We start from the raw sequence: 25,858 nt of genomic DNA on the forward strand, positions 1-25,858 counted from the left end.
CCCACTGTAGAGTGTCTTCCGGCCCCATGTGACTAGAAGGGCTGATAACTCCTGAAAGTTGTGTGGCTCGGTAGTGCTTGAGCCAAGAGGCAGGCAAGCAGAGCTGATTGCCCCCAGAGCAAAGCCAGTACAGGACATGGAGTGTTGGCCTGTAGCCTTGTTCAGCTTATACATTACCTATGGCTACTTCGTGCTACAGGGGCAGAGTTAAATAGCTGCAGCAGAGACCATATTGCCGGCAAAGTCTACAATATTTGCCATCTGGCCTTTTACAGAAACAGTTTGCTGACCTCTACCCTATATCACCCCTTATGGCTCATGGCCATAGTAAGCTGCAAACTGCATCTACAGGATTTGGTGATATAATAAGACCAGAGATTAATTTAGATCTCCAGTTCTTTTTATTTTTTTTTAAGATTTTTTTGATGTGGACCATTTTTAAAGTCTTTATTGAATTTGTTACAATTCCGCTTCTATTTTATGTCCGCGAGGCATGTGGGATCTCAGCTCCCCAACCAGGGATCAAACCCGCACCCCCCTGCATTGGAAGGCGAAGTCTTAACCACTGGACCGTCAGGAAAGTCCCTAGATCTCCAGTTCTTACCTTATGATCTTGATTTAAGAAAGTGTTGAGAATCCCAGCTTCTGGGACACTTTTGTGGGACAGTTTGTTAGTTTGGTTTTGCCTCTGATATGTGTTCCTTTTATTTCCAAATATAATCGGGTTTTGTTTGTTTTTCTGGGACTGGTCTCACACAAATGGCATACAAAAAAACCTCAGAGATCTGTGGCATCAAATAGTCAATGTACACCTTTACTTTGACATTCATCAGTCTTCTAGCTATGATACCAGTGCTGCTCGTTGAGACCTTGGGTATTCACTGCTCTTTAGGTGTTCAGCCTATGGGTAACAGTTTCAATTTTCTCTGAACCCCTCTACTCATTTGCAGAACTGTTCTTCAAGCTATGGTTTCTCAGGCACCTACCTCAGTAGACCCTGTGAACGCAATCTTGTCTATGCCAACGTGAGAAGCTATTGCTGCCCCGGCCGTTGGCCCGTATCCTGGCAAAATATTGATGACTCCCGGTGGAAAGCCAGCCTAACAAAACAGAATTAGAGGAAACGTGGCTTGTGAAAGCTGATGAAGCATGTTAAATCGGATATACTCCAGTAGGCCCCAACTGTAAGGAGAGTGGGAGCCACTCCTGAAGTCAGTTTCTCTTACCTCCTTGATGAGGGCTCCCATGTAGAGCGCGCTGAGTGGTGTTTGTTCTGCTGGTTTAATAACTACTGTATTGCCACAGCACAGAGCTGGAGCAATTTTCCAGGCAAACATCAGCAGGGGGAAGTTCCACTGAAAGGCAAAAACTCAAGGTTGATAGATGAAAAATATTCCTCCATTACTTTGTTTTCAAGCTGTGACTTCTCAGATGTCTCAGACTAGTCCTCAACATAAATCTTGTCCCACCAGAGTATAGATGTTTGGATTTTTAAATTACTTCATTAAGAACAGAATAGGATTGACTGTGAAAATCTCTCCTTTTCTCTGGTCAGCAAATTACTATTTCCAGCTACCCACAAAAAGAAATCTCATGGTAAAAAGGGAGTCTTTGTTTTTTCTTTGTTTTGTTTCGGTTTTTCATTGGTGTTACTTTGTATGTTTTTAAGATTAGCCTTTGGTTCCAGTAAGTTCTTATGTATGAAAACTTTTTCTTGCATTTGTGATTTTTACACCAGGATTTCAGACTGGTATGAAAGCTCTTCAGTGTGGAAGAACTAGAAGTCAGTGTATGTTTCCAGGCAGCACCTTTTTCTTTACCTACATGTATTGTCACAAAACAAATGATTACAAAAAATAAAGTGCATCTACTGATGAGTATGCAAAAGTTTTAGTTTGTCTCCTTGACACTGTAAAAAAAGCTAATGGAGACTAAAAAATATAGGGGAGTATCTGAGTCTGCAGCCTAAAATAGTTTAAACTGATTTTAAAAGGATATTAAGCTTGTATTGTTGTAAGTGCAGGCATGAGCCTCAGTACTATCAGGTGTCGTTGATAATTTCATTAAGAAAGAAAACAAAAATCCTGGTCCCCTGGCTTCAGCCCCTGACCACAATGTGTTTCTGCCTGAAGCATCTCAGCTGCCATCCTTGAAAGATTCTCACTGGCCCTGGCAAGCTTGCAAAAATATACAAGTGTCTTGCCTTCACCAAACACCCAATTTCTTTTCCCCTTAGTTGTTTATAAACTTGGGAGTACACAGTGATGTTTTAATTCCATCTACAGTATATAAATCTTGGAGTGCAGTAATTGAGCCGAGCTGGCTGACAAGCGGCTCTTGTCCTGTCAGTGAAAGCTGCAGCTCCAAGAGTCTGGGGAAGGGCAGGAAAAGCAGGTTTGAGTTCCTGCAATTAAGGTGACAGACCTCAACCCTGCTCTGAGCTGAGTAGGATTTCCCTGGGTGGTTTAGGAGCAGAAGAACTTAAACCAAATCTCTCATCTTCCCTTTTCATTCTCTAATAAATCTCACAGTAACCTAGAGCTTATGGACCACTAAAATAATATATTAATACTTCTCAAAAATCTTTGGTTTCCAAAGCCAAAGATTATCTTGAATTGTTCTCCTATATTTTGAGAAGAGAAAACTTCTTGTCTATACTGTAAGAATTTAAATTGAGCCTTCCCTGAAATCCTTGCCAGAACGATTAGCTAGAATCTTCTGTTGGCAGATTCGATGATGTTTTGTATAGTGCCAAGGCTGTGTATGAGACAGAGAGAAAAAAAAATGTTTAATGTTTCAATCCAAACACTAAGCACTACATATATTTCCCTGTACAAGACACACAACAGCCCGGCATGGTTTCAATTATGACTGTGACGTTAATTGTACTGCTGTGTCTTCTGTAGAGTCTTCTATCTAGATTCTTGTGAAAAGAAATAGTGGGAAAGAATGGGATTAAAAGACCATATAAAACAATATGCCTGGAAAAATGGTGAGTCACAGTTCTAAAAAATAAACAAGCAAATATAACAAAGTATTAATTTTCCATAAGCAGAATAGACATCCATAACCAAGGGCAGGTTATTAATACACTAGACTTTGCTTTGCTTATTTTAATCATGAGAATTCCATGACTTGAGAACTCAACTCCTGGTAACAAAGCTGAAACCCTATTAACCTGTTCAAATAAGCATTTGCAGGGAGGCTGTTAAAGATATGTCAACAACATGAACTCAGTTTTTTTTTCCCCCAGTAATGGAAAACACACATTGCTGAGGTCCATGTTTTATGTATCTTTAAGAGAACTGGTTCAAATGAAAATAAATATGAGGCGTGAGGAGATACACTCACTGGGATGATCTGTCCACACACTCCAATAGGTTCGTGTCTTGTAAAGGTAAAATAGTCTCCATCTGAAAGAAACGAGCACCGTCACTACCACAGAGTTCAGACTAGAAGAAAAACTGCAGAGGGAGAACTTGGGTGGCAGCAAAAAGCAGAAATAAAGTTGAGAAAACTTTTTTTCCATGGTTCCTACTCAACTGTGTATGAAAGCTGGTAGAAGAGCTGTCACTTGGCAAAGGGTTTCTCCAGATATGGTCCCCAGACACCCAAACAGAGTACTGGTAAGAGGCCCTCAAAGGCAAAATAAAAGACAAGTTTATGACACTAGATGCAGTGCTGGGGGTGAAGGGTGGGGCAGGGACGGGGGCAGGCGGGCCAGGGAATTGGAAAATATTAAATATTATATTAAATATTAAAATGATATTTATATATAGAACAGTTGAGTTAAAAACTGAGGTACCTCAAAATTATAAAAAGTTTTCTGAAAGTACTAAAAAAAAGAAACTAAGTAAAACGCTACTGGGTAAATTTAAAATGCTAGGCAACTGGAAAAGGTGAGGTGTAAAAGTAAGATCTATTTCATAACTCAATCCTGGTGTCCAAATGCACTTCCAGGCACTGGGGGAACCCAGGCATGTCTAGGCCTATTTCAAGAAGGCAAAAGTTCACTTCAAAGAAGATTACATCAATAACCCAAAGCCTCCACCCTCAAACCAGCCATGGAAATGAGGACAATTTAATAACCTTGTTTTCCCTATAGGAGCAATGGGAAGTTGGAATAAATACCCAGGAAATCCAAACCAAATTCTTCTTTAGGAAAGTACCATTATGTTTATCTGAATTATTTTAAGTGGCTAATTGAGATAACCAAAGAATGGCTTGTTTTTCTTAGCATAAAGCTTTTCATTTCTGGTATTGGGTCTTTGTTTCTCCCTCAGCTGCCAACCCTTTGGCTGCTTCACTGATACTTGTTTTCTCTCTCAAAAGCCATTCACTAGGGAAAGTGAAGACCCTCAGTTAATACTCAGGAAGAGCATTACTATTAGGGATGGGAATGAAAGTGGGGACAGGAGGAGATGCTAATTCTTCCTAGAATTAACAGCTATCTGTTGCTGGTACATCTTTTCAAAGAACTTTTTCTTCCCACATACATTAGCATCCTTTTATCCCCTCTCTTTTTTAAAAAAAAATACAAATGGGGTCATGTTATTCACAGTCTTCTATACTTTGGTTTTTCCCACTTTTTTCATATAAATCTAACACATTTTTTAAGCTGCTGAATGTTATTCCACTGGCTCAATAAATAATGGTACCACTGTAAACTGTCCTGAAGGACAACAGAGATTGCTTTCAGTTCAAGCTATTATAAATAATGCTGTAACACTATCATTTTATATATCTCTGTGTATCTGTGAAATTTCATGGTCAGAGTATACATGCATTTCACATTTTGATCAAATTGCCAAATCACTCTTCAGAAAAATTACACAATTTATAATTCCAAAACAACATGTTTTTTTCCCTACCCTTTAACACTGGGGTTTTTCAAACATTTTAATTTTGGTCAACCTGATAGGTAAGAAAATGACAACCTGTTTTGATTTGTGTTTGATGATATATGGATTGAATATTTTTTCATGTTTAATGGTCATTTAAATTTTTTTTCTTCAGGTTTATATCCTTTCTCATTTTTCTACTAGGTTATTCTTTTTTAATCATTTAGAGAACTCTGTGTATATTAAGAAAATTAGGCCTTTGTCATGTGTATATGCAAAGTTTTACCCTAGTCTGCTACTTGTCTCATAATTTTGTTTCATGTATATTACTTTAAATGGAAGAATTTAGGAAGTAGTTAAGCTCAGCAACTGTAGGAAGGAAATTATTTTAGAATGTATCTCCACTACAACAAAAAAAATAGCCAAAATGTGGAAACTGTCCACAGGATGACAATAAGAAGTCTGAGTAATATTTTAAAAATCAAGTTTAACTATCTCAGCTTTGTATGCAGACAATTCAAGAACTTTCATAGATATCTTTTTTTTTACAATAGTGCAAGTTACCACCCTTCTTCAATTTATAAATCTCTGAAAAAGTTTTTTTCTATTAATACATTTTAATGTTTCACATTTTTTTCCCATAAGATATAAATGCAATATTAGGCTCCTCTTCCTGGGAAGGTTTTTCACAGGGAGCAAAAACACTGATCAATAGGCTAGAGAGTTTCATTTGCAAGGAAGTCCTTCTCAAGTAAACTCTGTAATCTGGCTAAGGTGATGGATTCGGGTATTAATCAAAGACCATAGAAAGAAAGTGTAATGTCAAGATAGAGTACAAATGGCCTGAGAAAAAAATGGGAATATGAACTGAAGAACCACACAGGTGTTTATTTTAGCAGCACTAGAATGGTTCAGAGAGAATTCACAGGGCACTTGCACAAGCACAGCATTGTAATTCATAAAGCGTTTCTCCCCTCTACATTCTAAATGCTGAAGAATTTAGTTGTATTACTTATATAATTTTGAAAGTTACTGAAGAAATGAAAGAGAAGAAAAAGTGTAGGAAAACCTTGGGCTTCCCTGGTGGCGCAGTGGTTGAGAGTCCGCCTGTCGATGCAGGGGACACGGGTTTGTGCCCCAGTACGGGAAGATCCCACGTGCCGCGGAGCGGCTGGGCCCGTGAGCCATGGACGCTGAGCCTGTGCGTCCGGAGCCTGTGCTCCGCAAAGGGAGAGGCCACAACAGTGAGAGGCCCGTGTACCGCAAAAAAAAAAAAAAGTATGAAAATCTTAAAAAGCTGACCTCATAAGGAATTGAACTCGACTCAATTGATCCCAAGAGAAACGAGTTATGGGGAATGAAAACTTTCTTGGATAAACTGTTCACAGATTTGACAATGGCTGGCGCAGTGAAAGAAATAAAAGAATCTTCCATCTAAGTTCCTCTAAGCAGTAGATAAATAAAGGGTATTTTGGTGCTCTTCCCAAAACACTGCTGAGTGAAAGAGATAAAGAAAGGGTCCCAGACCTTGTGCTCAGTCTGTATTCTCATCTGGTTAGTGGAAGAGGATTCTGAACACCCTTAGTCTGAACAGGGTGCCCAGAACACACGAGAACTATACCTCTTATGTGTACCCTTGGCCAGGGCTGGAGGCACCTCAGAGGTCCCACACAGCTACTATGACCCTGCTCTGGATCTCACCAAGCTTCTAGGCTAAGGTTACCCAAAGGCCAATCACTCAAGAGCCACCTTCTTAATTTTTGCCATGTTCAAGTATCACTTACCCTATTACTTATAATTTCTTAAATTAACTCATCTTTTAAAAGCTATTTGTCAGCTATTTGTTAGCCTCACCTTAAGGAAAATCTATGAAATAACAGATTTCATGAGCTAGCTATATTTTCTTCTAATATTCTTCAAACCTACTAATTAAAATAAAACATGCTTACTGCATTACTGTAAAGAATCATATATATATATATTTTTTTGCGGTACGCGGGCCTCTCACCGCTGTGACCTTTCCCGTTGCGGAGCACAGGCTCCAGACGCGCAGGCTCAGTGTCCATGGCTCATGGGCCCAGCCGCTCCGCGGCATGTGGGATCCTCCCGGACCGGGGCATGAACCCGTGTCCCCTGCTTCGGCAGGCGGACTCTCAACCACTGCGCCACCAGGGAAGCCCCAAGAATCATCTTTAATTTTTATTTTTTATTGAAGTATAGTTGATTGTGTTTCAGGTATACAGCAAAGTGATTCAGTTATAAATATACATATATACTCTTTTTGAGATTCTTTCCCATTATAGGTTATTACAAGATATTGAATATAGTTCCCTGTGCTATACAGTAGATCCTTGTTGTTTGTATATTTTATATATAGTAGTCTGTATCTGTTAATCCCAAATTCCAAATTTATCCCTCCCCCACCTTTCCCCTTTGGTATGTTTTCTATGTCTGTGAGTCTATTTCTGTTTTGTAAATAAGTTCATTTGTATCATTTTTTTAAGATTCTACATATAAGTGATATCATATGATATTTGCCTTTCTCTGATTTACTTCACTCAGTATGATAATCTCTAGGCCCATCCACGTTGGTGCAAATGGCATTCTTTCTCTATATGGCTGAGTAATATTCCATCGTGTATATACACACACACATGTGTGTGTATATGTGTGTGTGTGTGTGTATATATATATATATCTCAATATCACATCTTCTTTATCCATTCATCTGTCGATAGACATTTAGATTGCTTCCACGTCTTGGCTATTGTGAACAGTGCTGCTATGAACACCGGGTGCATGATTCTTTTTGAATTAGAGTTTCCTCCGGACCTATGCCCAGGAGTAAGATTGCTGGATCATATGATAGCTCTATTTTTAGTTTTTTGAGGAACCTCCATACTGTTCTCCATAGTGGCTGCACCAATTTACATTCCCACCAACAGTGTAGGAGGATTCCCTTTTCTCCACACCCTCTCCAGCATTTATTATTTGTAGACTTTTTTTTTTGTTTTTTTTTTGTTGTTGTTGTTGTTTTTTTTGCGGTACGCAGGCCTCTCACTGCTGTGGCCTCTCCCGCTGCGGAGCACAGGCTCCGGACGCGCAGGCCCAGCGACCATGGCTCACGGGCCCAGCCGCTCCACAGCATGTGGGATCCTCCCGGACCAGGGCACGAACCCGTGACCCCCGCATCAGCAGGCGGACTCTCAACCACTGCGCCACCAGGGAAGCCCTATTTGTAGACTTTTTGATGATGGCCATTCTGACCAGGGTGAGGTGATACCTCATTGTGGTTCTGATTTGCATTTCTATAGAATCATCTTGCAGGCTACCAGTGCCACATGGTATGCCATATTGTGCTTCTCAAATTTAAATGTGTACACAAAGCACCTAGAGTTCTTGTGAAAATGCAGATTATGAATCTGTAAATCTAGGGTGGGACCTAAGAGTCGGCATTTCTATAAACTCCCAGATTATGCCAATGCTTCTGATCTACAGACCACACTCCAAGTAGTGAGGTTCAGAGGAACCAAGCAGGTAAAGGGTAGTCCATGTGTATTGTGATGACCTACAGCTGCTGACTTCATTTCTGTTTACTTTTTGCCTCTCTGATAACTAATTTGCCTGAAAGGAGTCTGAAGTGTAGGAGAATCTAAACAATGTTTTTAACACTTTTAAAATAGGAAGATAAGAACAAAAACATATATACTTCTACAGAACCTTACAAAACATGTTTACATTCTTGCCTCATTTCATGCTCAAAACAACACTATGGAAAAATTAGGGCAAGTATTATTATTAAAAATTTAGGGACTTCCCTGGTGGCGCAGTGGTTGAGAGTCCGCCTGCCGATGCAGGGGACACGGGTTCGTGCCCCGGTCTGGGAGGATCCCACATGCCACGGAGCGGCTGGGCCCGTGAGCCATGGCTGCTGAGCCTGCGCGTCCGGAGCCTGTGCTTCGCAATGGGAGAGGCCACAACAATGAGAGGCCCACATACCGCAAAAAAAAAAAAAAATTTACAATTAGAGAAAATATGGCACAGAGAAGTTAAGTCTAAAGTGATATCACTGGTTAAGTTGTGGCTCCTGCACTTGAATCTGCATCATCAGACTTCAAATTCACTTCCCTTAGAAACATATTAAAGGCTCTTTTGTGAAAAAGGTGTTGGATTTAGGTGGCTATCACAAACCATAGAATCACAGTGTAACGTCAAGGAGTGTAAATGGGGGGAAAAAGACAACCCTTTTACGAAGGGTGAAGATGATTCTTTGAGGATGGGGTGTGTGGACAGAGAACTCACATAGACTCCTGTATCTAAAGTTATAAAGGGAACACTACAGGGCAACAGCCCTCTCCTCAGGTTGGGGAGCCCAAGGCTGAGCACCTCTCTGCATCTGGGGTGGGTCGACTCCAAGAGGGTGCGGAGTATTACTTCTCCCTCTCTCTCTTCTACACCTAAGATGATGTATAATGAGTAAAGCTCTCTGCCTAGAAGAAAAATTGCAGCCCATTTTCCCATCTTTTACAATAATAATGCTCTCTCAATATGGCAAGATGATTAAAAAGATTGTTCCCATCATTTCTCTACCTTTATGCTATAAAGCACATCAGCCTGACAGAAAAAATCTCCATCTAAACTCCAATACTCCATTTTAGGCTATGATGATCTTAGGTCTTCTTACCAAATATGAGGCATTACAGAGAGAGTTCAGACTCAGCAAAAAAGGACTGCATGTGATGTAAATACTAAATAAATGTTTTGAATATCACATTCTGAGACAACAAGTTAGCATATAACTATGGTGGAGAAAACTAAAGAAGTGATGACACACCAAAACAGAGATACTAATTCACGTTTAGAACTTTTTATCTCTCAGCCTCTTTTCCATTTCACTCAAGTAAAAAATACTGTTCTTAAAAGGAGTTTAAGACACACCCAGAGACAACTTCTCTTACGTGTTTTCATACCTGAATGTTATACACCTTTATGAAGAATATAAAAATCTTACAATTAAAAACTCTATTTTACCATGAATTTGGTTGAACTATGGATCAAATTTTACTGAGTATGTATAGATTGAGCCATTTCTAGAATTAAACTAAGACGAGTCTTTGTCTCTAGAGATGAGTAATAGAAAAACCTCTTCCACATTTGTGAATGTTGAGGCACTCTTCTATGTTCTTTGATGGGGGCTCATCAAATTACACAAGCAATATAGCAATTACTTCGTTATTTAGAACAGTTTAAATATTTGGATTATTCCTTCAGGGTAAACATTACTTCTTAAAGCAGATTTTATAGTTGTTTGAAAAAATTTTTTGACAGAATTATTATTCTCATAAGAATATCTGGCATTGACATAATCTACATATAAACTAGACAGAGTATGATTAGGTAATACCTATGGGTCAATGAAATCAGAAGAATCTGAAATGTGCCAGAAATTGAGAAGAAATTTATCAAATATGGACCCCAAGAAATGGCTCCCAGGAATGCAAGGATTCTTCAATATACGCTAATCAATCAATGTGATACATCATATTAACAAATTGAAGGATACCATATGATCATCTCAGTAGATGCAGAAAAAGCTTTCAACAAAATTCAACACCCATTTATGTTAGAAACCCTCCAGAAAGTAGGCATAGAGGGAACTTACCTCAACATAATAACGGCCATATATGACAAACCCACAGCCAGCATCATTTGCAGTGGTGAAACACTGAAACCATTTCCACTAAGATCAGGAACAAGACAAGGTTGTCCACTCTCACCATTATTATTCAACATAGTTTTGGATGTTTTAGCCACAGCAATCAGAGAAGAAAAAGAAATAAAAGGAATCCAACTCGGAAAAGAAGAAGTAAAGCTGTCACTGTTTGCAGATGACATGATACTATACATAGAGAATCCTAAAGATGCTACCAGAAAACTACTAGAGCTAATCAATGAATTGGGTAAAGTAGCAGGATACAAAATTAATGCACAGAAATCTTGCATTCCTATACACAATGTTACTGTGCATTTCAGCTAGGCCAAGGAAAGGGGGTGGTTGTAATGGGGAAAAAAATTAAAGAAAGGGACTTTTTTTTTTTTCCATTTTAAAAAGTTTTCCCCTTTTGGAGCTGCTTACTTAGTCCTCTTCCTATTTTACTTCCTCATATCATTTACTCAGCAATGCAGAAGTATTTCATAGAACTGATGAAATTTTGCCAAAGTTCTCATCAAAGTTTAGGGTTCACTTACACTGAATTGCCATTTGATTTCTGATGCAAGCTCTCAGGACTTTGTTTGGGCCATCTAAATGTGAAATCTTTCATTTTTTAAATGAATGGCTCCAAGATAAAGGTAAATATTAATTATTAAATGCTACCAAATAGTTCTTCCATTAAGGATAATGTATTGTGATCTATATAGTAAAACTTTGGCCATCTAAAGTGAACACACTTAGGGCCATTTGTGGGCCTAATGATGGAAAATCTGAAAGAGAAATTAAGGAAACACTCCCATTTACCATTGCAACAAAAAGAATAAAATACCTAGGAATAAACCTACCTAAGGAGACAAAAGACCTGTATGCAGAAAACTATAAGACACTGATGAAAGAAATTAAAGATGATACAAACAGATGGAGAGATATACCATGTTCTTGGATTGGAGAAATCAACATTGTGAAAATAACTATAACTACCCAAAGCAATCTACAGATTCAATGCAATCCCTATCAAACTACCAATGGCATTTTTCACAGAACTAGAACAAAAAATTTCACAATTTGTATGGAAACACACAAGACCCCAAATTGCCAAAGCAATCTTGAGAAAGAAAAACAGAGTTGGAGGAATCAGGCTCCCAGACTTCAGACTATACTACAAAGCTACAATAATCAAGACAGTATGGTACTGGCACAAAAACAGAAATCTAGATGAATGGAACAGGATAGAAAGTGCAGAGATAAGTCCACGCACTTATAGTCACCTTATCTTTGATTAAGGAGGCAATAATATACAATGGAGAAAAGACAGCCTTTTCAATAAGTGGTGCTGGGAAAACTGGACAGCTATATGTTAAAGAATGAAGTTAGAACACTTCCTAACACCATACACAAAAATAAACTCAAAATGGATTAACGATCTAAATGTAAGGCCAGACACTATAAAACTCTTAGAGGAAAACATAGGCAGAACACTCTATGACATCAATCACAGCAGGATCCTTTTTGACCCATCTCCTAGAGAAATGGAAATAAAAATAAACAAATGGGACTTAATGAAACTTCAAAGCTTTTGCACAGCAAAGGAAACCATAATCAAGACGAGAAGACAGGCCTCAGATGGGAGAAAATATTTGCAAACGAAGCAACTGACAAAGGATTAACCTCCAAAATATACAAGTGGCTCATGCAGCTCAGTATCAAAAAAACAAACAACCCAATCCAAAAATGGGCAGAAGACCTAAATAGACATTTCTCCAAAGAAGATATACAGATTGCCAACAAACACATGAAAGGATGCTCAACATCACTAATCATTAGAGAAACGCAAATCAAAACTACAATGAGGTATCACCTCACACCGGTCAGAATGGCCATCATCAAAAAGTCTACACAAAACAAAAACAAAAAACAAAAAAAAACCAATAGGGGCTTCCCTGGTGACGCAGTGGTTGAGAGTCCGCCTGCCGATGCAGGGGACATGGGTTCGTGCCCCGGTCAGGGAAGATCCCACATGCCGCGGAGTGGCTGGGCCCGTGAGCCGTGGCCACTGAGCCTGCATGTCCGGAGCCTGTGCTCCACAACGGGAGAGGTCACAACAGTGAGAGGCCCGTGTACTGCAAAAACAAACAAACAAACAAACAAGTCTACAAACAATAAATGCTGGACAGGGTGTGGAGAAAAGGGAACCTTCTTGCACTGTTGGTGGGAATGTAAACTGATACAGTCACTATGGAGAACAGTATGGAAGTTCCTTAAAAAACTAAAAATAGAACTACTATATGACCCAGTTATCCCACTACTGGGCATATACCCTGAGAAAACCATAATTCAAAAAGAGTCATGTACCACAATGTTCATTGCAGCTCTATTTACAATAGCCAGGACATGGAAGCAACCTAAGTGTCCATTGACAGATAGATGGATAAAGAAGATGTGGCACATATATACAATGGAATATTGCTCAGCCATAAAAAGAAACGAAATTGAGTTATTTGTAGTGAGGTGAATGGACCTGGAGTCTGTCATGCAGAGTGAAGTAACCGTATGCTAACACATATATATGGAATCTAAAAAAAAATGGTTCTGAAGAACCTGGGGGCAGGACAGGAATAAAGACACAGGTGTAGAGAATGGACTTGAGGACATGGGGAGGGGGAAAAGTAAGCTGGGACGAAGTGAGGAAGTGGCATGGACATATACACACTACCAAATGTAAAACAGATAGCTAGTGGGAAGCAGCCACATGGCACAGGGAAATCAGCTCGGTGCTTTGTGTCCACCTAGGGGGTGGGATAGGGAGGGTAGGAGGGAGACGCAAGAGGGAGGGGATATGGGGATATATGTATATGTACAGGTGATTCACTTTGTTATACGGCAGAAACTAACACACCATTGTAAAACAATTATACTCCAATAAAGATGTTAAAAAAAAAAAAGAAGAAGAAATGGCTCCCAACTACAATATGAAGAGTATTTCAAGAATTGCTACAAATCTTACATATCTGGTAACACTAAAAATGAGTTTACTTAGCAGCATCAAAATCTGTAACAGAATTCAATGAACGGATGGCCATCTTCTAATCTCTAATTTGTATAAGAATTACCTTTCAAGGAGCTAGTAACCCTTTTGGTGACCCCAGTATTAAACAATTAGACCAACTACATTGAACTAGTTCATTTTGTCCTCTAGCAGATTCCTATGTATTCTGAGACTGAACAGACCTCACTGAACATTTTACAGCTATAAGGATAAACTCTATAAATGCTTATACAGACACTGGAGACGACATTAGCATACAGTGGTGCTAACACTATTTCTCCCAAGAGGCTGCTGGTAGCATCTCAAAAGTTAAACTACATGCTCCTGAGTCGGTTATGAAGATATATTAGCTCTACTACTACTCCATTACATCATCTTGGAAAGTTACTTTACTTCTCCAGACCTCAGTTCCTCTGCCTGAAAAATGAGGAGACTGGCCTTAGTGATCCCTGAGTTCTTCTTCAGCCTTAACCTCTCAAAGAGGTTACATGTGAAGCAGACTTTGCGATCTCCTGTCACCACCAATTCAGGTAACTACCTACCCTGGGTTCTTAGGTGGGCACAGCAAATAGCTCCTCATTCTCATTCTGAGTGAACAGTAAGATCTCACCATATGGGTTCTCTGCTGACAACGCTAAATTAGATCGAGCTGTTAAAGGCAAAACCTTAGGATATGAGTCAATTTCTGCACATTTTTAGCCTACTTAGTGCAACAGGTAAAACTGAAAGGAGGTGAAGTAGATAAATAATTACAGATGGCCTGAGTAGTTTTTTAAACTTTTCTATATGCTAATGTATCATAAGGTCATTTTTATGTCAGAATTCAGCTTAAAGCTGAACCACATTTTCTCTGCTTACGTACCACAAAATAAATAAAATCAATACTGTTAAAGAGAAAAATCGTAAGTAATGTAAATCAATTATCCTCTATTTTTCCTTCAGTGAACTAAAAACAATCTTTGTTCCTTCCCCCATGACAAGGAGTTTGTGGCCATGAAAGGTTAAAAATAATACAGGTTAAAAATAATCAAAATGGGGATAAAACTACTTCCCCTGGAGGGCTTCTATGAGATTAGAGATACTGTAACGGGCACAAAGAAGGTGTACAATAAATCATAATAATGATTATTATTTATCATCATAATTAGCAGATGTTATTGCAGAAGGGTCAAAGCATAGGATTTATGGTCAGAAAGAATGGCTCCATTGAGTACCATGGCAGGAAATAATAGACAATGTTGTAAAGGGAAGAACATCAAGACCCTTGTGAATCAAACTAATACTGCATGATTCTGTGATAACATCCAACTGTGGGCCTTGAGGGGGATGTGACAGAAAGGGATGGGAGAATCTTTCAATTCAGAGGGAGAAACAGCTGTCCAGTGGATGGCTCAAAAGTGGTCATGCCATAACCCTTTTCTCCTCCCAAATATTTTAGAGGGAGGCTACCCTTCATGGGGAGGGGAAAAAGTACATACTTGCTCTCTCCAACTGATTATCCATTATGTAATCAAAATCTCTTTCTAAAACACAATTCTGATCAAAGCATTCATTTACTTAAAATAATTCAGTGACTCACCATTACTGTGGAATAAAACTTGCAGCACGGTTTCCCCAGGCCCAGAGCCCCTCTGCCTTCTAAATCTGGCTATACTTTCAGATCCACTAGCACACTGTACTCTCCTCCCTCCATACTTCACACAGGTTATTATCACTGCTGGTGATGGTCCTATCTCCATCTTCACTTACCTGCCCTTGTACAGGCATCACCTTGTACATCCCACTTCCTTCTCCAGGAAGCCTTAATACTGGGTGAGATGTCTTTTCTATGGAGTACGATTGTACTTTGTACTTCCATATGTGAATAAGCCACTCTGTTTTGCACCTGGCTGTCTACCTGTTTGTTTTCTTTACTATACTATGGACATCTTACTTGTTCACCTTTGCAACTCCACTGCTTAAACACAGGCGCTCAGAAGAAAAATCTGCTGAATGAATGAATGTATGAAGGAATGAGAGGATGCCTGAGAGACCGAGGCTGAAGCCTGGTAGAGCAGGTGAAGGAAGAGCTCTTCCCATTACGAGACAGAACGCCCAGCCTTCCTAAATGGGAAGGAGTCCAAGAGACAATAGCATAATTCTTCCCACTCTTTCTGGTTCTTATCCTTTAGTGTCAGGGATACTAAGCTGGATGAACCATGGAGTATGATTCAATGTAACCAAGCAGCTTTATATTAAAAAAAAACTTTCAGGTTTATTTTTATGGGTGACCAGGCAGAACTGTGCTTTCCATCCTTGTATTTCTCCTAGGAGCAATGGTTCAGTATTTACTAACTCAGTGTCCACACCAACTTTATAGAAAATAACTACCTTGAATAATGAGAATCAACTGGATGTTAATCTAAAAATCGGAAGAGGGTGACTGGCCTCTTCCTTTTCCCGCCCTGCTGTACAGGTCTCCACAAGAGGGTCTACAATGGCTTAGGCAGAAAGAGACTTGGGTTTAAATCTCAGGCCTGCCACTTACTCACATGTGACCTTGTTCAAGACACTAAACCCTCACTGTCTCATTTTCTCACCTGCAAAATGGGTACAATACCTTTTAAAATCTGACCTGTTTCACAGGATCATACACAGAATCACATAGATCCTGTATGTGAAAGAAACTTTTACATGCTCAAGTGCTTTGCAAACATAAAGTATATTATCCCTTTATATTATAATTTCAAACAAAATTAGGGTGTTTCACAGGGAAATGTATGTAACACAATAAAGACCTCATGGTTAAAGGCTAACGGCTTTCCTATATTCCAGATTTCATTGAAAAAAGGCAAGAACACAGAGACAAAAATCAAGCTGATGTTAAATTATAAAGTTACAAATGACAAATAAGGCACAAATGGATTGACTGAACAAATTTGAGAATAAATAAGTAAATAATAATGACGCTCCCTTTCCCTGATCGTCCACTATCACCCCTCTGGCTTAGCCAACTAGATTCCCTAAGCACTGAACTAGCCAAAGGGGTTGTGAGATGAATTCTCAGGAGCCTACAGGCATGTCCAAATGTATCTAAAACTGGAACAGAAGGGAAAACGGCCAAGTTCACGTTTGCCATCATCCTTCCAACTGCTTGAGGCACCACAGCAAAAGGGTCTTACATCCCAGACCCCCAGCTTCCTAGGAGCTCTGCTTAATGACCTGAATCCCTGGAGAGTCCCTTATCCTGGTATCCTTCTAAACGCACTTTAGGAAAAACTGGAGAAACAAAAATTACTTGGCATTTAAGGGAATTCCTCACTTTTTGTCCTTCACAGGCTGGACACCAGTTTATGAGTAAAGGTGGGAGAGACTACTGTGAAAGACTTTTCTAAGCCCTGTATTTCTAACTCAGAATCCCCAAAGAGCATCAGATGAAAACAGTGAGACTTATAGACCAACCACCTCTACTGCCTGATAAAGTTACAGTAAAGTATCAAACATTATCAGGAACTCCAATAAATCTTTATCTAATCAATCAAGGTCTTCTCTCCTAAGGAGGCGAAAAACCAAGATATCGTTAGGTCAAATACCAGGTCAAATGTGTACAGCCTTCTGTTTCACCTTATTTCTAAGATATCTCTAAATCATTTGAAAAGATGTTTAAATACATGAAACATATTTGTTGTCTTAGTGAAATGGCAGGTGGGGTGAGATGCAAAACCACCAGGGCCTTTGATCCTGATAATTTCCTTTCTGCACTGAAACAGAAGAGGTCAACCTGAAAAGGCTGGCGCATGTCCTGCTCTTGACAAAGGTTTTCATTCCCAGGCCCTCCCACAGGTATGCTTATGCCAATGACTCTGCCTCACTTAGGCCATTCCTCGATCCTACAAATGAGGCCAGAGAACAGTGGTCTGCAATATCCCAGAGCCAGGAGTGAAGTAAGATTCTGACATTCCTTAAGAACAGTCTTCTCCATCCTTCTGAGTCTGCTGAACGTGGGAAACTTCTGGATGGTGGGGAAGAGTCCCTATAACCAGAAATGCATTTCCTAAAGACTAACATTCCACATGTCACCATCATTCACGGAGGTAATTTAAAAATAGTCCTTTGAAGCCTCATCTCTGTCCCTTCTCCCTTCTCACTGTGACTTCTTCTCTTCTTGCTAAATGAGGCATCGCAATGGCCACGTGGTTGGTGTTGGTCTCTGTATCGTCTCCTCACTAGGCAAGGCAGAGAACCCGGCAGCATAGGCATCATCTGGCAGCTTGTTACGAATACAGAATCTCAGGCCCCATCCTAGACCTGCACTTGAAGAAGATTCCAGGTGATACATATGCACATTCAAGTTTGAGAAGCACTGCTCTAAGCCAGCTACAGTATCAGCCAATCATCTCCTTTTCTGGTAAACCAATCCTCAGCCTAGGAAGGCCCAAACTGAGCACTCCAAAGTTCCCAGCATCACTTTCCACTCTTCCTAGTATGTACATGGAAAGCAGGCTGTTTTCCAGAGAACACAGGTAAGAGTACCTGGCATGTTACTTAGCAGCATCCAGAAGCCACTCAAAAACATGTATTTTCTTTCTTTATGTGTATTCACCACTGCCAATATCGTCATATCTCTTCCAGTTGGTCCCTTTCCTGTCGTGATATCTCTTCTACCCAGTATCTAAAATGGATCCTCTAGTGAAGTGATTCACCAGGCTCTAATGTCAAAGTTTCAGCTCTACAATTTATTTGCTGGGTGAATCAGGAAAACTAACCTTTCTAGGCCTCAGTTTTCTCCTCTGTCAATAAAGACGTTAATAACAGTGCCTTCCCCTTGGGGCTGCTGTGAAAGCATTTCATTTGATATTAGCTACAGCTAGTATTCATGCTCAGACCGAGACCTTTCCCCCAACTTAGTTTGGATACTTTCCCTTTCCTTTAAAGGGCTACAGCACTGGCAGGCCAAGCCACACGACTTAGCACCTAACTGTAACTCTCCTGTAGAGATCTTTGTTTTGTGTTACTGGTTTTGCCTCCAAACCTGGATCTTAAAAAAAAGTGTCAGGATGGTGGTTGTTTTTACAGACTGTGAAAGCAATTTATAGGAAATACAGAAAATATAGAAAAATATGAAAAAGAAACAATAATCTCACCACTAAGAAAAAACAACTGTTAACATTTTAGAGGATTTCCTTCCAAACAAGATCTTATGTTTCAGGAGAGCAAGGGCCAAGTCTTAATCTTCTCAGAATTTTCCCTGGCTTCCCCACACCTAGCGCCTCTCCACACTCCCAGCACCTAACCTACCACAGTGCTAAGCACTTTGCTGCTGACAAACACACGCCTGTCCCTTAGCTGAGAGACGTACTGATGTGGCTTGCCCCTACACCTGTGTGTGGACTGTCTGCATAATGAAATAAGGATACTGTCAGAATTAGTGACATAATCTGTTTAGTTCTTTGTTTGGTTCAAGCTGCTGTAAAAGTGTGCTCAGATCTGTACTCCATGTGACTGCTGTTTGTGTTTGGTGGTGAAAGTGTGTTTCTGGTGAAGCCTCATGTTTCCCTTTTCAACGTACTCAGATTACACATACCTACAGGAATGGTCATCCCGTGAATTTTATCAGCCCAGCCTGCGTAATACCGAAGGGTTTTGATGACTCCTTGCAAATCGACGTAAAAAGCTTGCAGGAACGGTTTGCCACCATTTAGGGATTCCATGGTCTGTAGGAAAAGAAATGGAGAGAACTTTCCAATGATACACTCAGTAACTTCTACAGCAGAAGAAAAAAGGAATAGAGAGAATACAAATGAATCTGAACAATGATGCATACCTGGTCAACTCTGATTTCCCAAATGAAAAGATTTTTAGTACCGTCTGTTTAGTTTAGTTTCCAGTAAAAACCACAATGAACTTATATGTGTGTGTTCTTGTGCCTGTGTGTTTCCAGTAACCACTATCCCAATATATAAACACAACTGGTGATAAAGAAGTGTTCTGCCTGTCAAACCAGCTTCTGTTGTATTAATGATCAGAGCTGAGTGGGGATTTTTCGGAGTCTACACCAGTATTCTGAATCCAAAAAGAGGGGCAGGGACATGGGCTTTTATGCAGTTGATGAGACTATAAAACGTTCCCCACACTGCCAAGACCCCTGCTGAGAAATGGAATAGGCACGGTGCACAGCGAGTTTATTTATTACCACCAAATAAACAAGATCTCCTCTAGGGAAGCTCATACTATAACAACTTGAGGGCTGTTTTTTCATAAATATTTATGTTAATAACCATTATCTGTTAAGAGTGAAGTATCTGGTCCATTTAATAAAAATAGAGTTAGAGTTATTAAGCAGTTTTAGATGATAAATATTATTTTAATGACACATTCCTAAATACGGTAAATCTGTAACATAAAGAATTACAAATGAACACAATGAAATGAGAAGAGTATTTCAACTTGAGAAATAGTAAAGTTGTTACATACTTAACAAATAAAATTTTAAAAAATGTTTGTAATCTCATGTCCTTCTCTTCAAGGATATTTTACAACACATACTGGTACAAAAATTATTTGAGTGCTGACAAAACTAAAATTGAAATATTCTCCATTCAATGACATGAAAATATTATTTACAGTGCAATTTTTCCACTTACCATGTGTATAAGATGGAACTCATTTTAAAATATCATGTGACCTATTCACTGTATATTAGCTCACCTTTATTAAAGGAAATCAAGTTATTTCCCAGTTCTTTTTAGAATATTTATATGTCTGTGAGATGAGCATTACATTCTCCATGGAGCAGGCATAGAGCCAAGGTCTTGACAGCATAGACTGAAGTAGAGTCAATAACCAGAATTGGGCCACCTAAATGGTCCATCCCTATAAGCTGTTGACACCAGCTAAACTTACCTGAGAGTTGCCAGCCCTAGGTTTATTTTCAATTGTGTTTACCTGGGTGCAGTATTAACTTCAGTATTCTGGTCAGGAGCTCCCCCTATATTCGAGAGGCTACCTCTTAACAAAACTCACTCCTCTCATGGCTTGGCAGTGTTTAAAAGTAGAAATCACATTTAAGTGTGATGGGGAAAAGGACTTGACCACAGTGAGAAATATGTCAGAAACAGGATGGCATATGAATTTTATGACATGAAAATATAACAGCAGAAATGAACTATATCATCATCCAGTAAGTACTGCCAATCTAATGTTATAAATATTGTATGGATTTAACTCAATTAAACAGACACTTACAGACCATCAATGTGCCCCCATTCACCGTTTATGTGTCACAAACTATGCTAGGATTACAAAAAATGGAGTAAAATATAATTTTCACTCTCAAAGAAATCATAATCCAGTAAAGAGACAGCATATAGACCAGCATTCCCCCAAGGTACTCCAAAGAATTCTGTTTTGTACGATATTGACAGGTTGGCCAGAAAAATAGTGTTGAGGCTCCAACAGGTTTGAGAAACACTGAGTAGGGCTTGTCAGAGTCTTTAATATGCTAAGTGTCTTATGAATCTCCATGGAACACCTTTTCCCAATATATATAAACACCTCATTGGAAACAGTATTCCTTGAAGTACCCAACTAGAAAATATTTTTATAGATAAATGTTATATGTAGCAAGAGTTCTAAACCATCTCCATAAAGGATTCATTTTTGTTTCCACACTATGAACAGACCCATGAAAGGGATGGTAGGAGGGAGAGCCATGGTAGAAACGACACTGAGGAAGGGTACTAATGCTTCCCTCTCCCAAAGCGAACTCAATAGTGATCTGATTTCTCAAGCAGAGGGTAGAATATAGTATGCATGGCTTTAATGCCCTGACTCAACGAGGATGCCCTAAATATTAAATGATCAACTATGGGTCATGCAGGTGGAGATCCCTGCAAGACAGGTATACTGCACAGGCATTCCTAAATGGTTCCAGTTTCCAAAAAAGTTGGTATTCTCTAAGAAACTGACTTTTATTTTTAAAATAGCAACAACAATAACAACAATAAACCACTAGGAGAGGGGACATTCCTTATGTGAGAAAATGATTGTTTTAGTGAAAGAAAGTTGCTGTCTCCTTCTGTCTCTCCTATTAGTTCTAAAAGAACAAAGAGAGCAGAAGTATATGAGAGGTCCATATCATGCTCTCTGCTTCTGAAGGATTCTCTTTAGTCAAGAGGGGCTAACTCTGGAGAGGTAAAACTCTTTTGATTGCCATCAGTAATTTGGTATTGGTTTCCTGCAAGGAGTATGGTGACTCTCCTGTTGCTTGACTGGTTTTTGTCCTTTTTGTTGACTGTGGGAGGAAGGGGGACGAGGAAAGCAGGAAGCTCCTTACCAGTCATGGGAAGCTATGGTTTTGTTCTTCACAGTGCAATAAGAAGAGACACTCAGCTGGTCCTCCACTTCCCCACCTGATCCCAAAGCTAAACCTCTCCCATTTTTCATGTGTATTATGTACTCCTTAGCTTGTTCCCCAGGTCTGCTTCACATCGTACTTTCAGAAAGACTGAGGTATCTAAATTTCAATGGAATGGTAAATTTGGGGTAAAGACGTGATGCTTTCTTAGGTTACTTACTGCAAGGACTGCCCTGTCTCGTTCCACCAAGTCTGCAAGCTTATCCAACAGACGTCCTCTTTCTGAAGCATCCATCCTTCTCCACACTGAGCCAAGAGAGAAAGCCAGGCGTGCTGCCTGCACTGCTTTGTCTATATCTGCCTGTTAGAGAGGAAGAGGCACAAGTGAAGAGAGGGATTGCTACAAATAAAGGAAGAACCATCTGCTTTCACAAAAAAGGTGATGAATGAACATCAGTGGTGATGTCTGGAGAGCATAAGTTTATTGCTTTGTTGTCTGAAGGTAGTTATTTCATATGAAATTTTTTCTACGACAAACATACCTTGTCTGCTTCTTGAACTTCACACACCTGTTCTCCTGTGGCTGGATTATAGACAGGGAACACTCTCCCACTCTCCGAGTCCTGCCACTCGTTGTTAATAAAAATCTAAGGGAGTAGACAACAGAATGGGATCCATGAGACAGGTGACAGGAAGTCAGTCAATGGTGCCGTATTATATGGAAGTACCATAGTTGTAATACTTGCTCTGTATGATTGCTGGTATATAATTAAAGTATAGAATTTGAAGTGTTACAAGAAACCCTTGATCATTATGCAGTCCAGCCTCACCCCCAATTCAGAAATTTCCTTTGTGATATTTTTAACTCAACATCAGCCAAAGATTAAATATAATTCTTACCTTTAGTGAACCTGTCAACTACTCAGAGAGTCAAACAAGGAAGGAAGGATAGACAGTCTCACATACACACAAACCATACACTGAGATTGAGAAAGTATTCATTATAGTCCAAGCTCTGGCCAATATCCCAAAAGGGTAGATCGTGGATCAAACTGACAGTCATCCGGCCTTAGCTACTAGTTTCTCTGTCAGAGGAATAAGTGACTTCACAGGGAAATCTGAAGGGTGCTGGAATAAGCGTTTGCCTAATTTATAGTCAGATCCTGAACTGAGCAATGACTCTGACCAAACCAACTGGTGAGTTAAACAACTTACATGTATAAATCCAAGTTAGATTTCTTTCCTTTTGCTGGGTAGGCTATGTGGCTCAGCAAAGGGAAAAGGCCTATAACTTTCAAATGGGTCTCTCTAGGATTTCTTAAGAGCCTTGGTTTCTTTATATAGGAAATAAAGATTATATTAAAATGGCAAAGAAATGGTTTAAGAAATTATTCAAGTCAATTTCTCAGAAGATTTGTAAGATATGCATTAACAAAGGAGGGAAAATATAGGGAAAAACATTAAAAAATTTTTATTGATATTAAGAGAGAAATCCAAACTAATATTTTTGGACTATGAAAGTCCAAAGAATACACAAAGATATTTTACTCTATAAAATTTATGGGGCTTCCCTGGTGGGGCAGTGGTTGAGAGTCCGCCTGCCGATGCAGGGGACACGGGTTCGTGCCCCGGTCCGGAAAGATCCCACATGCCGAAAAGCGGCTAGGCCCGTGAGCCATGGCCGCTGAGCCTGCACGTCCAGAGCCTGTGCTCCGCAATGGGAGAGGCCACAACAGTGAGAGGCCTGCGTATTGCCAAAAAAAAAAAAAAAAAAATTATGGCACAACAGTGAAAATTTCTGAACCTATGAACCATTCAGTAGTCAGTCAGTTTAGGACAAACACAATGATAAACTGATTTGCTACTGCCTGGCATTTTAATAATCACAGACAAGGCTGAGTGTAGATCTACAATTTAAAAAATTAAGTTCTAGATTATGCCAAAGCTTTGCTTTTTCCTTGATTTGATAAAACAATGAGTCTGTGTTGAAGGAGTCTTCTTTTCCTGAAAGCTTTTTAAGATAAAGTGGGGGAGGAGGAGGAAGACCTTAAACCTGTAAAAGCACTTAATACAAATGTATTGAGCACAAACACAGTGACCTTGTAATTGAGTAACAATTTTTTAAAGTTTTTACTATGAATGTCTAAACATGCTTAACATACTGTATTCATTTATATAATGTATTCAATAAATGCATAGATATTTCTAGACACAGGAGAGGCAAAGATGATTAAGAGTTCCAGCCTTCCAGGGTCAACAGTCTCTAGTAGTTCATTAAATACCCACAACAACCCTAATGGCAGGATTTTATTATCTTAACTGAAGATGAAAAAATTGAGAGGTTAAAAGTCCGAAGAAGCAGGTTCTCATTGTGGCTCTGATTCAAAGTCTGCTGCTCTTTCCACTACACCATGGTTTCCAGGACTGCTCAGCCCAAAGAAACACAACTAGTTATATCCAAGCCTAAATTAGATCTATAGTTCTTGGACTCCTGATCTAGTTCTCTTTTCACTCCATTTAACAAATTTCCTAACATTTCACAGCTCATCAAATCTGCACACTCCTTTGAAATACAATATGATCTCAAAGGTAGCAAAAGAAAAAAATTAAGAGGTTAGTTTCATTAAAGATTCACTTCTAGAGATTATCAGGTTTAAAGGAGAACGGGTCTTGCCAATATTCCTCATTCCTTTTATTCACTATTTGACTGAAACTTCTTAACCCTTGGAATATCATCAGATCCAATTATAGTTTTAAGCTTCTTTGTTGAACAGTTCTAAATGTAAGGATTGATATTTCATGGCTTTTATTGTTTCTTAGAGGTCTTCCAAAGATCAAAGAGAAAAACTACTTATTTTTTAATAGAATAAAATTCATTCTGTTACTGTTATCATTTAAGTACATTGATCATTTTATCAATCTAAAATACATTATGGGATCTTAGTGAGCTTTTCCTTATCTTGAAACATATTGCTAATTTCATCATTCTTGGAATTATTTCATCACTCAATTATTTCCAACTATGCTTAAAAAAACCCTAAAGGAAACAAAAACATTATGGAACTGTCTAGAAATGAATAAATAAACACATCCCTACTATTTCATCATCCTTTGGTTTTATTATTGTATTATCCAAAGTAATGCATTATGTCTCAAAAGGGTATAAATAAAGAAGTGTGGAGACACCATCTTTGTCATATTCTTTTTACCTTTCATTGAACAGTTAAGAATTCAGAATTTTTCATTTCTGTCCATAATGAGAAAGAGAAGAAAACTAATAGAAAAAGACATTTCATAACTGTTAGATGAGTCAGAAGCTGAAGGCAAAGAGACAGAAACACTAGAGACTGCTGATGAGGGTGAAATTGACTGTATAAGCAAAATCTTGGACTATTGAGTCTTTAGGATAAATAAATGCATTTTCTCCAAATTAATAATCAGAGAGCAAACAAGATACTTATCAACACAAAAAGGAAATATGATAGTCTAACCCAACTAGTCATTAATAGGAAGGACTTAATAATTTAAAACCATCCGTTTTTGATAAGAGAACATGTAAGAATTCTTTTATCTTTCATGATATTTGTGGGTAAAAATTTACTTGATATGATTCAAAAATGGACAAATGCTGAAGGTAGGTGTATACACAAAGGTGACTGGAGTACAGATATTACGTAGAAATAAAAACGTTCATGGGATTGATCAATCTAATTTACATTTATAAAACTAAAAATGAAAATGCTTTTGTAATTATGGAACAAAAATGGCCATGCTCTTTTCTACAAGATTATGAGCCTTCAAACTTTTCAACAGTATTACATTATGATAATGCAAATTCAAGAAGAACCAGAAGTAACAGTAAGATATAACCTATAAGAGATGTGTTTAAAATCTGCAATCAGTATTTATGGCATAAATATTTC

General features: G+C 38.9%; 1 protein-coding gene across 2 annotated transcripts in view; it reads right to left on the reverse strand.

The window, feature by feature from the left end:
- ALDH1A2 (aldehyde dehydrogenase 1 family member A2) overlaps window positions 1-25,858 on the reverse strand; it is a gene marked incomplete at both ends in the record, with an annotated part of 96,204 nt that overhangs the window by 37,336 nt on the left and 33,010 nt on the right. Inside the window, 6 exons of one of the 2 annotated variants that reach the window (XM_079699279.1) lie at window positions 987-1,100; window positions 1,227-1,355; window positions 3,352-3,413; window positions 19,164-19,293; window positions 22,156-22,296; window positions 22,478-22,582. In XM_079699279.1, coding sequence (XP_079555405.1) covers window positions 987-1,100; window positions 1,227-1,355; window positions 3,352-3,413; window positions 19,164-19,293; window positions 22,156-22,296; window positions 22,478-22,582 — 681 coding nt within the window. The remainder of the gene's footprint in view (window positions 1-986; window positions 1,101-1,226; window positions 1,356-3,351; window positions 3,414-19,163; window positions 19,294-22,155; window positions 22,297-22,477; window positions 22,583-25,858) is intronic. The other variant, XM_079699280.1, reaches the window with a different exon arrangement.

Source organism: Hyperoodon ampullatus, assembly GCF_949752795.1.
Source record: "Hyperoodon ampullatus genome assembly, chromosome: 3".
Taxonomy (NCBI): Eukaryota; Metazoa; Chordata; class Mammalia; order Artiodactyla; family Ziphiidae; genus Hyperoodon; species Hyperoodon ampullatus.